The following is a 14,260-nucleotide window of genomic DNA, read 5'->3' on the forward strand; positions in this document are numbered from 1 at the left end:
CCATACCGGGTTAGGGTTATTGATGATCAATGACAATTTAAGCTTACCTGAGTATAACGTGTTTCCAGCTCATGACCATTTCCGGCAATATCAGTGACAGAGAGAGGGATGGACTTAACATATTCTTTACATCAGGTAGTGGCATTATACATTTTACATTAGAAAAATAAATAAAAACATAAAAAGGTTTCAAGACAGTCCATTGCTTGCAAATCCAGTCTCAAAATGGACCAAGGAAGAGGCAGAAAATGATTAGAATCCACAACAGTATTAATAACAGTTTGAAGATTGTCAACTTCCGCTTTGAAGCCTAATACCTAAATATATTGTCTTCAGATTTCAAGTCACAGTTGCATTGCTGGGAGGTCTCCACTTGAGTCCAGGTCTCAACAAAAAGTTTCCTCTATTTCAGCTCTTGTTCACAGCTGTTTGGTCCTTTAAATTTGTGACGGCACACACAGCTTCAAAAACCCATTCATTTCTTTGATAAAACCAAATACCATCATTCCATTCATGCATCAATGGAAAGGTTTCTATTTTCTTTATTGTGACTCTGGATGGCCAACGATGTGAAAACAGAAAATAGTTCTGACAAGTTTATCTAAGGTTTACCTAAATAATCTAAAAACTTTTCCTAATAGGCACACCACAGTTTTCGATGGTGTGGGTTGGTGAAAAGCATCATGGCAGCAGCATCTGGTGCTCTGCATTATTCTATATGTAAAACTACCATTAAGAGTTATCATCGAAAACACGCTGCCAATCCATTTAAAATAATACATAAAGAACGAATGATATTTCCTAAAATCATTTTCACAGGCTATAAGTTGTCACAAATGACACTGAATAAAATGACAGTTTGACTGTTATTAATTTCTAAAGAACATTCAGTCAAATTTCAGCAATAGGTTTCAGCTTTGGGGCATATATATATGTAATTGACAGATACTTTGAAATATCATGTAAAAAAAAAGTTCAACATCCAGTACCACATTTCTTTTAAAGCTGAACAATTACATTGTACAAAGCAAAACACTCATTACAAAAATCAACATCTACCATTTTAATGCACAGTTGTAACAAATGCACAAAATACAAAAACAGACAAGTTGGGCTTGTTTAGGCAGATGAATCAGACAATTAAAAAAATTGCTCTAAAACATAGTAATGGACAAAAACTTTTTTTTTTTTTTTTTTTCAACATGTCAATATTTTATGTACTATCACACACCTCCATAGGCTGGGATATCCAGTTGTCTCTGGCACAGCGCATGCAGAGCATTCAAAACAACAATTCATAATGAAAAAGATTCATAATTTTGCTGTGTTGCAGTTAATTCTTGTCATGGATAAAAAGGCTATTTATGTCATGAACTGGGACAGTCAGGGAGATGGTTGTGAATTTGAGCAGTGGAGGCTTGAAAGCCTTCGTGTTCATTTTACTCATGAAACCCTTTCATCTCAGGACACACAGACCTCAGGCTGTGTTGTGCTGAGCTTACTACTTCCGGCAGCCATAGCAGCTTCAGCTGCTGGTTCTGACCCACTGTCTGTCCTCCCTGGACCCGAAGTCTGGCCAGTCACAGTCTTTCTAAAGAGACGCATGCTCATCTGCAGCAGCTCATTGTCCACCACGGGTGTAGTTGGGTACTGCTTGGTTAGGCCCTGAGGAAAATTAAGATGATTAACTCCAAGTCTCAAAAACAAGCTTAAGTTCATGGTCTTGTCAGTCACTGAGTGACAGCTACCTTGTCGTTTTTCAAGAGCTGCCGACGGATGGCAAAGTCTCTGCGGGCACACAGGGCCTTGCAACAGGGTCCCAGATTGCTCAGCAGAGCTGCCCGCTCCACCCGCCTGTTCAGAGCTGCCATGTTCAAGGCCCCCAGGTCATGCTCGAACAGCTTGTCAGCATCTAGGGTAAAGACAGGGTGATGAAGCTTCAAGTTCAAGCCTTTCTAAGAGTTCTAAAAACTTCTAGAAACGTTTAACAGTCTGAAAGACAGTAAATCAGCGCCCTCCTTTTTGTGTTGCTTATGCAAAAGTGACAAGAAAAAAAAATGTCTGTATATTGGTAACTGGAGGGGGGCTTAACACCTGAACACTTCAAAAAGTTGTTTCAGGTTTCTGGATTTTAAAACAAACAACGGAAACATCTACTTGAAAGAATTATCACTTTAGTACCACTTGAAAAATAAAAACAGTGAAACCTTGACTTGTGGGGGCATCAACTTATGAATTTTCCGAGACACGAGCTGTTGCTCAGCCAATGTTTTTGCGAGCCAAGATCTGAGTTATGAGTGAGCGTGATGAGTGTTTGACACAGACATGGGCACCACTATCTATGAAGCAGCTTTTAAATATAGTTTTTCACACCCCTCACCACTAGGTACCCCGATAAAAATCATGGACAAACATGAGCGAGATGTGTAAGGTGTCCATGAAGAGATGGGGAAGTTGACAGTGAGATATCAAGTTTCAATTCATTTTCAAATCATTATAATCAAGGAATTCAATTTGATGTCAAAGCAAATTGAGGTACGGGCCCGATCATGGAACGAATTTTACTTGTAAGTCAAGGTATTGGTGTGATTTGTACCAAATTCATCTGCAAATGACAGTTAAAAACAGAATTTTACTTGTGATTTAAAACCCACCTTTTGGATCTTCCAGCTCAGACTTGCACACCTCTCTGACTTGCTCCAGGAGTTCAGGACCAGCAAGTCGCTTGGAGATGCCTGCCCTCAGGAGAACGGCCCCTGGCGTGAAACGGAGCAACGCTGCCCCTGCTGCGCGGGGTTCCTGTTTTTGTTTGGGCATCAGGCTGGACCAGTCCACATCAATCACATCCAGAGGTCCTGTCAACCATTTCGCCCACAAAATTCAGACAGTGCAGGGGACAATTCAGCGAATTCTTTAGGCCATCGAATTATGTAGGATTTTGGACCTTCAAAAGGACAGGCCCTTCCGCACGTACCTGTAACTTTCTCATCGTCCTGTTGATCCTCTTTTTTCTGACTGTCAGCCAGGATTTCATCAAGCTCATCATCGCTGATTGGCTCATACTCTTCTCCAACAGATGCTACTGATTGGCCGTCATCTTCTTTCTCATCGTCATCTCCTGAGAAATACACACACTTTGTTTACGCAAAGAAGGAAACAATTTGACGGTATCACAGACACATTATTGCTTTGGGTCTTACCATCAATGCTATCTGCCTTTTCCTGATCCCGCTGTTCTCCCATCAGATGGTGACTGTTGCTTGCTTTTTCCGAGTCCGGAGGGCTGAAGGCTTCTCGTGGCAGCAGGGGCTCATAGTCGCCTCTGTCTTGCCTTGTCACATCCCCTCGCAGGTCTCCTCGCCCTGGAGCTCTGGATTCTCCATGAGGTGGCAGGTCCATCAGTATTATCCTCTCCCTCTCTCTATCGCTGCCTCTTTCGCCCCGATTTTCTCGGTCCCGCTCTCTCTCTCGCTCCCTTTCCCGCTCATGCTGCTGGATGAGTCCCTCTGGGATTAAGCGTTCCCTGTCCCTGATATCCCGCTCCCTCAGCAGAGGTTCACGACCAGGTCTCATGAGCAGAGGCTCCCGCACCCTGGTGGGCCAGTCCCGAGGCTCAGGCTCCCACTCTCGTTGCTGTTGAAGAGGCTGTTGAAGGAGCAGGGCCTGTTGCTGCTGCTGCTGCTGCTGCTGTTGCTGAGTTGGCGGTTGTTGTTGTTGTTGCTGCTGTTGAGGCCGCAGGTCCTTCCGGTCTCGCTCCCGGTCAAATTGCTCCCTGTCTCGTTCTCGCTCACGACTGTCGTACGAGCCTGCTCGGGACTGAGATCGGGCCTGCCTCTCAGAGTCAGGGGAGCTACGTCTTGAACTGTGACTACGGGAATCCTGGCGATCTAGAAGAGGAGATCGGACAAATTAGGCCAGGACTTAATTAGGCCAGATCTAGACATTTCAGTTTAAAGTTGGCTCTGGATCATATTTGAAATATACTGTAAGGTGTATCTGTGGCTTCATACCTGACGAGGTGCTCCGGCTGGGCCCCCCTCTCCTCAGCTGGTCAATGCGAGATTTCCTCTCAGCGCTGGGAGGATCGGTCACCACTGGTCTCTCACGCTCCCTCTCCCGTTCTCGGTCGCGCGAGTTGGTGCCTTGAAGTCTTCCCCTGCGAGATCGCGGACCCTGGGGGTCGTCTCGGTGGGCCGATTCGGTGGATGGTGATCGCAAGCGCCTGGAAGACGTGCGGCTCTGGTTGCTCCCCATGCTGCTGCTGCGAGTCTGCTCCAGGGGCGGTTTCCGGAGCAAGGGCTGAGACATCAACGGTTGTGGAGCAAGAGTCGGGAGCAACATTGGAGGATCCTGTACCAGCAGAGGGGTGATGGCTGGGGGGTTACACCTTTCCCTTTCCCTGCCTACCCTGGAGCCACCTCCTCTCCTAAGAGGTTCATGTGGAGCTCTTTCTGCAGGAGCCAGGGAGGCTGGTTCAAGCGGTCCTCCTCCTCGGTCTGTGACGTCCTCATCCGACCAGTCACTGAAATTGTCTATTTTGCACAGTGGAGATGGCTCCGTATTGCCTCCAGCACTACGGTGATCAGGCCTCATGGAAGGTGGCGGGGTTCTGGGTCCCCTCTTCCTTTTATTTTGTGGCTGATGTGCTGTGGAATCTTCCTCAGATACATCAGATTCTTCTCCTCGTGAGCGTTTCCGCTTACGTTCCAGTGCCTTCTTTTTGACTCCTTTCCGGGGGGAGTGTAGTGGGGGAGATCCGTCTACTAAAACACCGATTGGCGGTTCCGGGTTGAAACGGTCTCCAGCGACAGCAAGACTTTTGGCGCCACCGACTTCCTCGTCTTTGCGTCCTTTCTTTAAGCCTTTCCTTTGGGACTTTGTCTTCTTTTTGCCCTCCTCGTGGGACTGGGTGGTGGTGATGTCTCGCTCTTCGCTGCCAGCGTTCATGACGGAAGATACGGATGGTGGTGTGGATTCTCGTAGGTCTCTGCCTCGGCTACGGGACTCAACAGAGGTGTCTGAAAGCTGATCTCGCCTGTCACCTCCCCTACCTCGCTCAGCTCGAGTCTCTATATCCTCATGACGGCCACGTATCTCCCGCTTGTCTCCAGCTCCTCTGCGTTCCTCCTCTTTCCAGTGAGCGGGTTTGTCGTCTGTTGCAACAGCCTTTGGTGGAGACCGCAATAAAGGCTCCTGAGGGCGAACTACCTGGCTTAGCAGACGGTGCTTGTCCCCACCTATAAATGCAAACAGAGGGGTCACAAATTGTAACTCTGAATAATTATTGTCAAAAAGAAAGAAAAAAATAAATAAATGTGTTAAAAAATACAAGAAATTCAACATTTTTTCATTAAATCTCAAAATGAGGTGTAGGGAAACTAAGGAAAAGCCAATATGAGGGATTTCCAGTGTGCTCCAAATTCATTTGTGATTGAAATGGAGTCTACGATAGGAAGACCAATAGAAGTACTGATTTTTACTCAGGTTGTAATTTTTCCGCTGCGGTTATATTTCATTAGCAATAATCGGATATTTTTAATATAGGACAGCAAGTACTGGAACAAATGACACATAAACAAGTTGTCAAAAAAGTTGACATATAAAACTGGGTGCAACTAAGTTTGCATTTGAGAGGTGCTTTCCCCAAATCGATGCAAGTGTGTCCTTTCAAGAAAAATTTTCCTACTGTCAGTTGGAGGTGGACACACTGGGCTGGGGAGGAGGGGCTGTGGGTGGAGCTTGGCCAGCCCTCGGCCAATTGGACGCTCACTTTTCTCTTCTGCGCTGTTGTAGCCATCACTGTCAGTAGGACTTAGGTCGCGTGCGCCTCGCTTAGGTGATCGGGGACTCAGGCTGCTCTCTAACCTGTGCCTCTTGCGACTGGTGGAAGGGAAGAATCAAACAGAAGGCAAGAGATCATCAAAATAGCACTCGAAAGAGCAACGGGGATTCCTCTAAGGTTAGAGTTTCAGAGAGAAAAAGACGGAGGGCTTATCAAAAAGGACTATTGAAACACATTGAGCAGCTCACTAACAACCATCGAGGCGTAAAATAGTCATTTGGGATGGGAGGGACTGGACACGAGAGTAGGCAGGCTATCTTTGCATGTCTTCAACAAAATTCACAGATATTGTCATTTAAAAATAAAAACAAACAAAACTGCCTTTCAATACAAAGAATTTATAGTATGAAACTATTGTGAGTGTTTACGTATGAATGCATGAAACCAGGACAAAGAGAAAAGAAAAGATGAAAACTCCAGTTTGTCGTTCATACTTGCCTGGTTTTGCGATCGTCCCGCACATCTCGAACGGAGCGATCGTCTCTGGTGTCCTCTCTTCTCTCCCGTCTCTCCTCCCTTCCTCTCTCTCGCTCCTCCCATTCCCGCTGCCTTTCACGCTCCCGCTGCTCCCTCTCTCGTTCCCGCTCCTTTCGCTCCCTCTCCCGTTCCTCCCGCTCTCTTTCCCGCTCCTCCCGCTCCCTCTCTCTCTCCCTTTCTCTCTCCCTCTCTCGATCACGCTCCCTCTCTCTGGCACGCTCCCTTTCAGCCTCCCTCTCTTTCTCTCTCTCTTTTTCTCTCTCCCTCTCACGCTCTCGTTCCCTCTCCTTCTCCCTTTCTCGATCCCGTTCTCGTTCCCTGTCTCTCTCTCGCTCCCGGGTCCTATCATCTCGCCTCTCTTCAGTTCTCTCTGTCCTGCGGTCATCCCTCCTCTCCTCCCTCTCAGATTCCTCTGATCTCCTCTGGTGTCTGTTAGGAGAAGATGCTCTCTGATCTGTGAAAACAGTTGAAAAGCTCAGACAATAAATCGAAAGCAAAACACGATTGAATTTTTAAAATCCTCCCCTGTTAGACATAGCCAAAGGTTTGTGTGGGCTGAAATAAATCTAGACGTGGTATGGCAGGATTAAGTACTGAGCCTTTGTACCTCATTTTTAATCGCACAGTGTGAGAAATACATGTTAGTATAGGAAGTGACTAAACTGTAAGGAAAGAGTGGTACATTACAGAAGTACTTATCTTCTGACTGACTTAAGAAATAAATAAAAATCAACTTGACTTCGGACAATAATTACTTCATAACTGATCACTGTAACATAGAAACACTTCAACCTCCTACCTCTTTCTCGATTGTCTCTACGATCCCTCTCAGAATGCCCTCCTCTCCGATCGTAGGACGAGTCCCGGGCCTGCTCGCCTCTTCTATCACTCTCGTAGCGATCTCGGTCTGAACCTCTGTCGGAGCTTCTCTCAGCGGGGCAGCGCTCCGTGCTCCTCTCTGGGCTACGTTCACGCACAGTGTTGCTCCGTGACTCCCAGTTGTCATGACCGCTTTCAAGCTGGGAGCCCCGGGAGTTTCTGCTGGAGCCTGATGAAGAAAGAAAAAGGAGAAATTATTTTAAAGACGAAATGAATACAGAAAAACGGGTAACCTTTTCTAACTTAACACATGCTGAAATACAGAGGTTTTCAAACAATGAGGCTTTCTTAATGGGGGCTCTAAAACAAAACAAACTACCCAGATCCTTCAGTTTGACAAGTCTCACCTTTCTCAGGGAGTTCATTTGCACGTCCTCTCCCTCTTCCATTCCTCTCAGCTCTATCTGTTCTGTTCTCAACTTTTCCTTCAGATCGACCTCCATCTTCCCGTCCATGAGATCTCCTGTAACTCCTGTCGTCCTGGGCGAGGTCGTCCTTCCTGTGGGTGTCCAGCCTCTCTCTGTCCCTCTCCTTTTCCCGATCTCTGTCCTTGTCCCGGTCCTTATCCCGTTCCCTCTCTCGGTCCCGTTCGCGGTCACGTCGCTCAAGCGACTCTCGACTGGACCGGTTCTCTGCTCTGCTCTCTCTGGTGTCCTTTGCATCCCTGGCTTCTCTGTGGTCACGAGATTCTCGAGTCGATTCTCGTCCTCGGTCGCGGCCGTCTCGGCGCTCGCGTGCTTCTCTTGTTTCCCGGTCGTCACGACTGTCTCGTGACGAGACTTGTTCTGAGTCATAGTCCCGTTCATCGCGAACACTGTCCTTCTCTCTTTTGCCACGGCTCTCTAATCGCAAAAAAAACAAAACAAACAAAAAAAAACATGTGGTAAAGAATCAATTTGATCAACTACACAAAAATAAAAATGAAAGATGAAAATACCATCTCTTCGCTCACGTCTGCGCTCCTGGGCAGGCGGACTCCTCTCCCTGTCCCCGCGGCTCCTCTCGCGACCTCTCGAGCGGCGTCGGACAGGGCTCAGTCTGTCAGATCGGCGATGGGGTGAGGAAGCATCATGAGAGGCCGCTGGTGATCGGGAGCGCCGGGAGCTTGGTGGCGAAGAGTTGGAAATTGTGGCCGCTGTGTTCCGGTGATAAGCAGGAGAGGATGAGCGACGGCGGCGAGGGGAGGGCGAGTTCCGCGGAGCAGAAGAACCCGAGTTGGAGGAGGGGGAGCGATGGTGAGGAGGACTGGGGCTCTGCTGGTGGCGAGGTGGTGTCAGGGACCTGTAATTGCAAAAACAATGTGCATTCATATATTTTCGGAAAAAGTATCATTCTGAAGTAATAACGAAAGACCATATTTTATAACAGAAGATTAACAAAGACTACAAGAGCGGACAATGACCTTTATTTATTTAGTTTTTTGTTAGATATTTAGACAACTTTTTAATTTGGACAATAGACAATTTGGGGGAATTCGTAAGTCGTGGTGTTCAAACCTAAGTTAAATGTAATTATTAGCTGCCCAAAAATTCTAACCTGCGAGGAGGGGAGGCAAGTGCCATAGTCTTGTGTAACATGGCTTTTGGAGAAGTGGATTTCTTCCTTGTCGATGGTGACGCTCCCCTGGAGGGAGATGACACACTGCCAGAGCGCTCCTCTGAGGTCACCGACCGTTTTGCCTTGTGAGAACTGTCTGATCGGTCCCTATTAATAAAGAGATAAGGACAAAATTGAATATTACAAGTTACAAAATGACCCGTAACAAATGACGGCTCCACTAAATGAATGATAAAGAAAAATTCATTTATCACAGAGCAAACATTAATATGTATACAGTAGGTCATTGTTACATGTGCAGAATATGGTCACACTGTACCTGCGTTTCTCCTTCTTCTCTTTGTGTTTTTCTGTATCTCGCCCACGATCTTTCCCCTCTTTTTGCTTCTCCTCAGACTTCTCTTTGTTTTTGTGCTTGCCTTTATGTTTCTTCCCAACTACAGGAATGTCCAGAGGGACAGGGGGTGGAGGGCTGGGTGTTCGAGGTCCCTTCTTCTTACTGTGGCTTCCTTTAGAAGACCTGGTTCGTTGAAAACAGTAAATGTACATCTTTCTGGCTCATAGCCCTCATTCCACGATTCTGTTTCACTGAAGACGAGATGTCTATTGTAATGCTAGGCCTTTGGACTGACTTAAAGACAAATAAATAAATAAAAATCCAGTTAGCTGATGAGTGTTCAGAGATCAATGACCACACCAAACTCTCATGGGACACTGGGGCCTAAAATAATGTATACGATTAAGTCTTGTCTGAACAGCTGGATTTTGCAATCTGGACACCATATTATCTGTAATACACATTAACTGTATATTTATCACCTTCTGTCATGAGTGTTTTTGTTTTTTGCCCCCACAAAATGAGACATAATTAATAATGAGAGGGTACTCATTGTGATAAATCTAGACAAACACACAGCAGCCCGGTGATTAATCTGATTTTAAATTATAATCGTTTGACATCTGAAATCATGTTTTCGTTCTCTTATCATCTCTTTTGGTAATTTGGTAGAGTCTTTGTACTTTTATGGGTCATGTCTTTGTACTTTTCAAGTATTCCTTGGTTAAGGTAAAAGGATATCCTGAATAATGAACAGGGACAATATTTTCAGATTTACAGTTTGTATTGCACCGGCTTTGCATCAGAATAGTGATTCGGAAGAAACTGATCTGAAACCTGTTCTGCAAAATGAACCTGGTAGTTTCTACATCAGCAGAAACCAGTGGAGCTGACAGAAGTAAAGACGTGCAAACTGACAGCACTCCTACCTGGCTGTTTCAGAAACTGGCGAGGATATTGAAGTTTTCTTCTCTTTCTTTCCAGACCCTGACAATTTGGTCCCACTTTTGTGTTTCGGGGAGCCACCGGCCTTGCGAGGAGAAGGGGAATCTTTTGAACATAACTGCTCTGGAGAGGCCTTAAAGAACAGAAATAATAGATCAATCGCAAATTCAGAACTCAGCAACATGATGTGAACTGGGACGGTTAAGTACTTTTGTTTTGCCAAGTTGAATGACAAAACACACGCCATGTATTACAGCAACTTCCTGCTTACTTTGGGCATTGTCCTGGTTTTCGTGGGGGTCTCATCTTTCTTAATAACAATCTCCTCTCGCTTTTCCAAATTCTCTTGCTCCAGTTTCATCAGCTCACGTTGAATCTTCTGGCGCTTCATCTCTAGAGATAGCTCGTAGTCGTAGTCCCCGATATCAGAGTCTGAAGTGTAATGAAACATAAATGTAAATATCAAAATACAAAAAGCAGATGGAGAGCTACACCTAAACAAAATGCTATCAGGTGGCTTATTTGCTTAAACATCTAACCTTCGCGATTTGCTTCCCACTCTGCGTTCTCCTCTTCACTTGCTGGGGTGCGCTCCTTTGTAATTTTTATATCTTCCTTTTCTCTGTGTCTGCCTCTGGAGTTATCTCTCTGCTATAGTTGGACAAATCCATGCAAAGATGTTACATGACATGAAGTGCCTTTGCCTAAGACACATTAAAGTCTATGAAATAAATTGTGTCAAAGAGAGTTCTCAACTCCTTTCAAACCATTTTACTTTGTCAAATAATATCTCACACCCTATATGTACTGCTTTTAGTCAGATGTCATTGAGAGCAATGCAGATGTGTTTCAAATGGAAGGGCTACACGACAAATAAAACAGAAATCTTTCTCAATCTGTAACATGATCATTCCCTGAAACTGTCCATTTGGAATTTAACAAAACAAGTACTGTTTCAGCTCTGAAACACAGTACAAAACTCACTCTTGCTGTGGGGGATGCGGGCTCATCTAAGTCTCGCTTCAAGCTTTCTGGGTCATTGTCCTGTCGCTTATTCTTCATCCTCTCCCGCAGATCACCTGTGGGTCTGTCAGCTGACCTGCTCCGTTTAGGCACATAAAAACAGCAGTCAACTACAAGGGGGATAAAATGTCCAACTGTAGTGCTGCATATCACACTCTTGCATAAAATGCTGATTTGGAAAGGTTTACACGCACCGACTAAAGCTAAATCCTTTGCCTCTTGGCTGACTTCCATGTGTATAACGACAAGTGTTGCCGTAGCTGCAATTTCCAGTCTTCAGCCAATTTCTACAGTGACTCTGCAAGATACAACAACGAGGAGAACACCATAATCATTGAGGGGACTTTAGGTTGATAAATTTAGTGTTAAACAGGCAACTATATGCACAAGCCTTGCATTTTCAAGAAAAACAAAAATTATCAACACATTGCCTACATACATCTGCAGCATTACTCCCAGTGCTTGGGCCAAGTCTTTCAAACACACTGGGCCGGCGAGAGGGGGCGGCAGGGTTGCCGGCGCTGCTTGTTGTGGTGCTGCTGGTGCTGCTGTCAGATATTGTTTTTGAATTCTCCACTGTAACCTTCCGCCTGATCTTGGACATTCTGCAGGACTGGAATCACAGCAGATCATGCGTCAGTCGATTGTTCAACATATTGGTCATATATGGTAAGGAGAAGAGGGGTAGCTGAAAATATGATTTTGTTTTATTTTGAACATTTAGCCCCCCCTCCCAGAATTGATATCGAAACGAACCTGATGGTCTTTTTACAGTAAATCTGACTTTACTTTATGCGGCGGGTTAATTTGGCGATAGGCCATCTTTGGTAGGGAGCTATGCTATGTAATTGTGATGCACCGTTGACGTTTAGAAACGCCAGCATTCATTCATTCATTTACATCGGACGTCTCGGGATTTTAACTCGCCAAACGGAGACTCATAGAGTTCAAGCGAAAGATTCCCCTGAGACTGTAGCGCAACAACAATAGTGATTTATTGCCTGTATACAAACCGTACAAGCACCTGTCTGTGAATGGGACTGAGCCTCGCTAATTTGATAATGACCACTCTCACTAGCCAAATATTAGCACAAATTCCGAGTAAATGTTTACTACCACACCGTTTTCCCAGTGCTGGTCACGGTCTTAGGGTTGGACAGCGTCGAAAGACGCGCCCGCTTTCAAAAATCGCCGATTCTTTCGCGTGCATCATGTTTTGAGTGAGAAAAGTAAACGGAGGCTAACGTTAATGCTAAAGTTAGTCATCCAAGGACCGTCTTGTTTTCTCGCCAGCGCGCGGCCTTCAAGTCGCCTTCAGCAGCAGGCGAGACATTGAGCGGATCAAACTTAGCCGTCTCACCCGGGATACGATTTCGGTGTCGCATCTACCTTTGTCCAGTAAGAGGATTCAGTTATTGTAGAAATAACTGTTCCTAATCTTTTAAACCAAAGGCAGAAACTGCCCGGAGTGCCTTCATATTCTTCTTTTTCCTTTTCGCTGTTTCCGGCAGACGAGGTGCCCAGCGGCACTCTGCTGCTCCCTACTGGCGTGGATCACTTTCCGCTTCGCTCTCAACTATTATATTGTGTAGGCCACTGTATTTTACAGATTTTGATAAAAATAAAAATATTCACAAAAAGAGAAGTCAAATACAATGTATCAAAACACGCGGATTTTGACTGCTGACGAACATAATGTTCCATTGTAAGCAAAACCAGACCTGTGTTGTTTTGCAAAATATCTAAAAACAGCAACGCTATGAGAAAAAGAAACTCTTCATTCACTGAATTCACTGAAGATAGCGATATGAAAACAAACTTGTATGAGAAGTATCATCGCTCTGTATCTCCATTTAATATCGCCAGAGTTATGCGATTGCTTTCAAGAAATTAATTCAATAAGATGCTTTTTCTAATTATGTTCCCATAAACGTTAGTGCTCATAATAGTAATAGTAATCATAATAGCAGGGACATGAATATTTTATATTTTTTCACATTTAGGGATTTTCGTAGTGTTTTGGAGAGAGTTAAAATGCCGTTGTTGTTTTTCTTCTTCTAGTGTGGCGCTCTTATGACAATGGACTTATTTTGACAAACCATTTGAAGCAAAAGGTTATGGCAGGTTCCAGGAATTCAGAGTTAAACGTAAGCGTTTAAACAATATTGTAGAAGTTAGATTTAGAAGTTACCTTCTATTATGGAAATGTCCTCCAATCTTTATTGTTACATATTTTGCAAATATTTGCAGGAAGACTCTTCCATCCCCCTTAAATTTGCAGGGGAAAGAGTATTTCACTGCCTATTACAATCAGTGGCCATGAATTGGTTTGTTATGAGTTTGCTCAGTGAGCACTCGCCTACCTCTTGTGGTCAGAGGAGGAGCTAAGCAATAAAAGTGATTTAATCTCTTTCAAGAGATTCTAACACCAAACCTAACTCAAAAGTGCACAGGATTAACGAGTGCGGAATAAATCAGTCTGATCACGAACTTCTATCAAAACTTCTTTACAAACAGGCAAACATGATACAGTGACAGTTGTTTAGAGGGGAACCAAATGTTCATTTCATCGTAAGCAGTACTAAAGCACACAAGATTGTACTTTAATCAAAATGATCAAAATGCACAAATAAATAACTAACTAAATAAATAAATTGCTGTTTGCTCTTATCGCGCTAAACTACCAGAGTTTTCTTTTCTCCACCATATCATCATTTGAAGATATCAGAAAGATGTCAGGGTTGACAATGATGACCTCTGAGGTACCTGGAGGTTCCTCATATTCCATACTGGAGATTAAAAAATGCAAATAGAAGACTGCGGGCTAAGAGAATTAGGCCTGCTTCGGCAAACAAAGCTCACTTTTCAAATCAAACACTTTAAATCACTCCGTATCTAACGTGATCTGTTGTCCAGCATTTTCTCTTAGTTCAGAACTTGGAGTGGGGGGTTGAACAGTTATTGACAGAACATACCGGTTGGATTCTATACTGATATTTACAAAAAAAAACAAAAACACCTTGTATAGTATCTTAAAACCACAGTGCACCCCCTAAACTGAGTATGGCCCTAAGTTTCTTGGTACTGATACTGATAAATTACTTGCACAAACCCTATGGCTTTCATTGAGTTCTTGCAAGTTTAGCTAGGTTTTGATAAAAAAAAACAAAATTATAAAAGAAAAAGGAAAAAGTTAGATA

At 44.3% G+C, this 14,260-nt stretch overlaps 1 protein-coding gene across 4 annotated transcripts; it reads right to left on the reverse strand.

The window, feature by feature from the left end:
* Nucleotides 1-526: 526 nt before the first annotated feature.
* zc3h13 (zinc finger CCCH-type containing 13) lies at nt 527-12,566 on the reverse strand. 4 transcript variants are annotated; one of them, XM_086148208.1, is made up of 20 exons: nt 12,421-12,566; nt 11,500-11,673; nt 11,255-11,358; nt 11,022-11,136; nt 10,577-10,688; nt 10,309-10,469; nt 10,022-10,170; nt 9,075-9,275; nt 8,735-8,902; nt 8,136-8,479; nt 7,546-8,040; nt 7,119-7,367; nt 6,281-6,773; nt 5,687-5,880; nt 4,011-5,237; nt 3,201-3,887; nt 2,975-3,118; nt 2,655-2,855; nt 1,749-1,912; nt 527-1,665 (listed from the first exon to the last, which is right to left on the reverse strand). In XM_086148208.1, the coding sequence occupies exons 2-20, from the start codon at nt 11,662-11,664 to the stop codon at nt 1,462-1,464; spliced, it is 5,577 nt and encodes a 1,858-aa protein (XP_086004334.1). In that variant the 5' UTR covers nt 11,665-11,673; nt 12,421-12,566; the 3' UTR covers nt 527-1,461. The 4 variants fall into 4 exon arrangements, with proteins under 4 accessions (XP_086004334.1, XP_086004335.1, XP_086004336.1 ...); XM_086148209.1 differs by having other exon boundaries at nt 8,151-8,479; nt 12,450-12,559; XM_086148210.1 differs by having other exon boundaries at nt 5,771-5,880; nt 12,450-12,559.
* Nucleotides 12,567-14,260: the final 1,694 nt, after the last annotated feature.

Source organism: Fistularia commersonii, chromosome 6, assembly GCF_037954325.1.
Source record: "Fistularia commersonii isolate RoL2024-O1a breed Wild chromosome 6, RoL_Fcom_v1.0, whole genome shotgun sequence".
NCBI classification, from domain to species: Eukaryota; Metazoa; Chordata; class Actinopteri; order Syngnathiformes; family Fistulariidae; genus Fistularia; species Fistularia commersonii.

Coding starts and splice junctions, on each gene's coding strand:
- zc3h13 (XM_086148208.1), bottom strand. CDS start 11,664: ATGTCCAAGATCAGGCGGAAGGTTACAGTGGAGAATTCAAAAACAATA. Junction 9,276..10,021: donor CCAGTTTCTGAAACAGCCAG/GTAGGAGTGCTG, acceptor TCAACGAACCAG/GTCTTCTAAAGGAAGCCACA. Junction 1,666..1,748: donor AGCTCTTGAAAAACGACAAG/GTAGCTGTCACT, acceptor AATTTTCCTCAG/GGCCTAACCAAGCAGTACCC.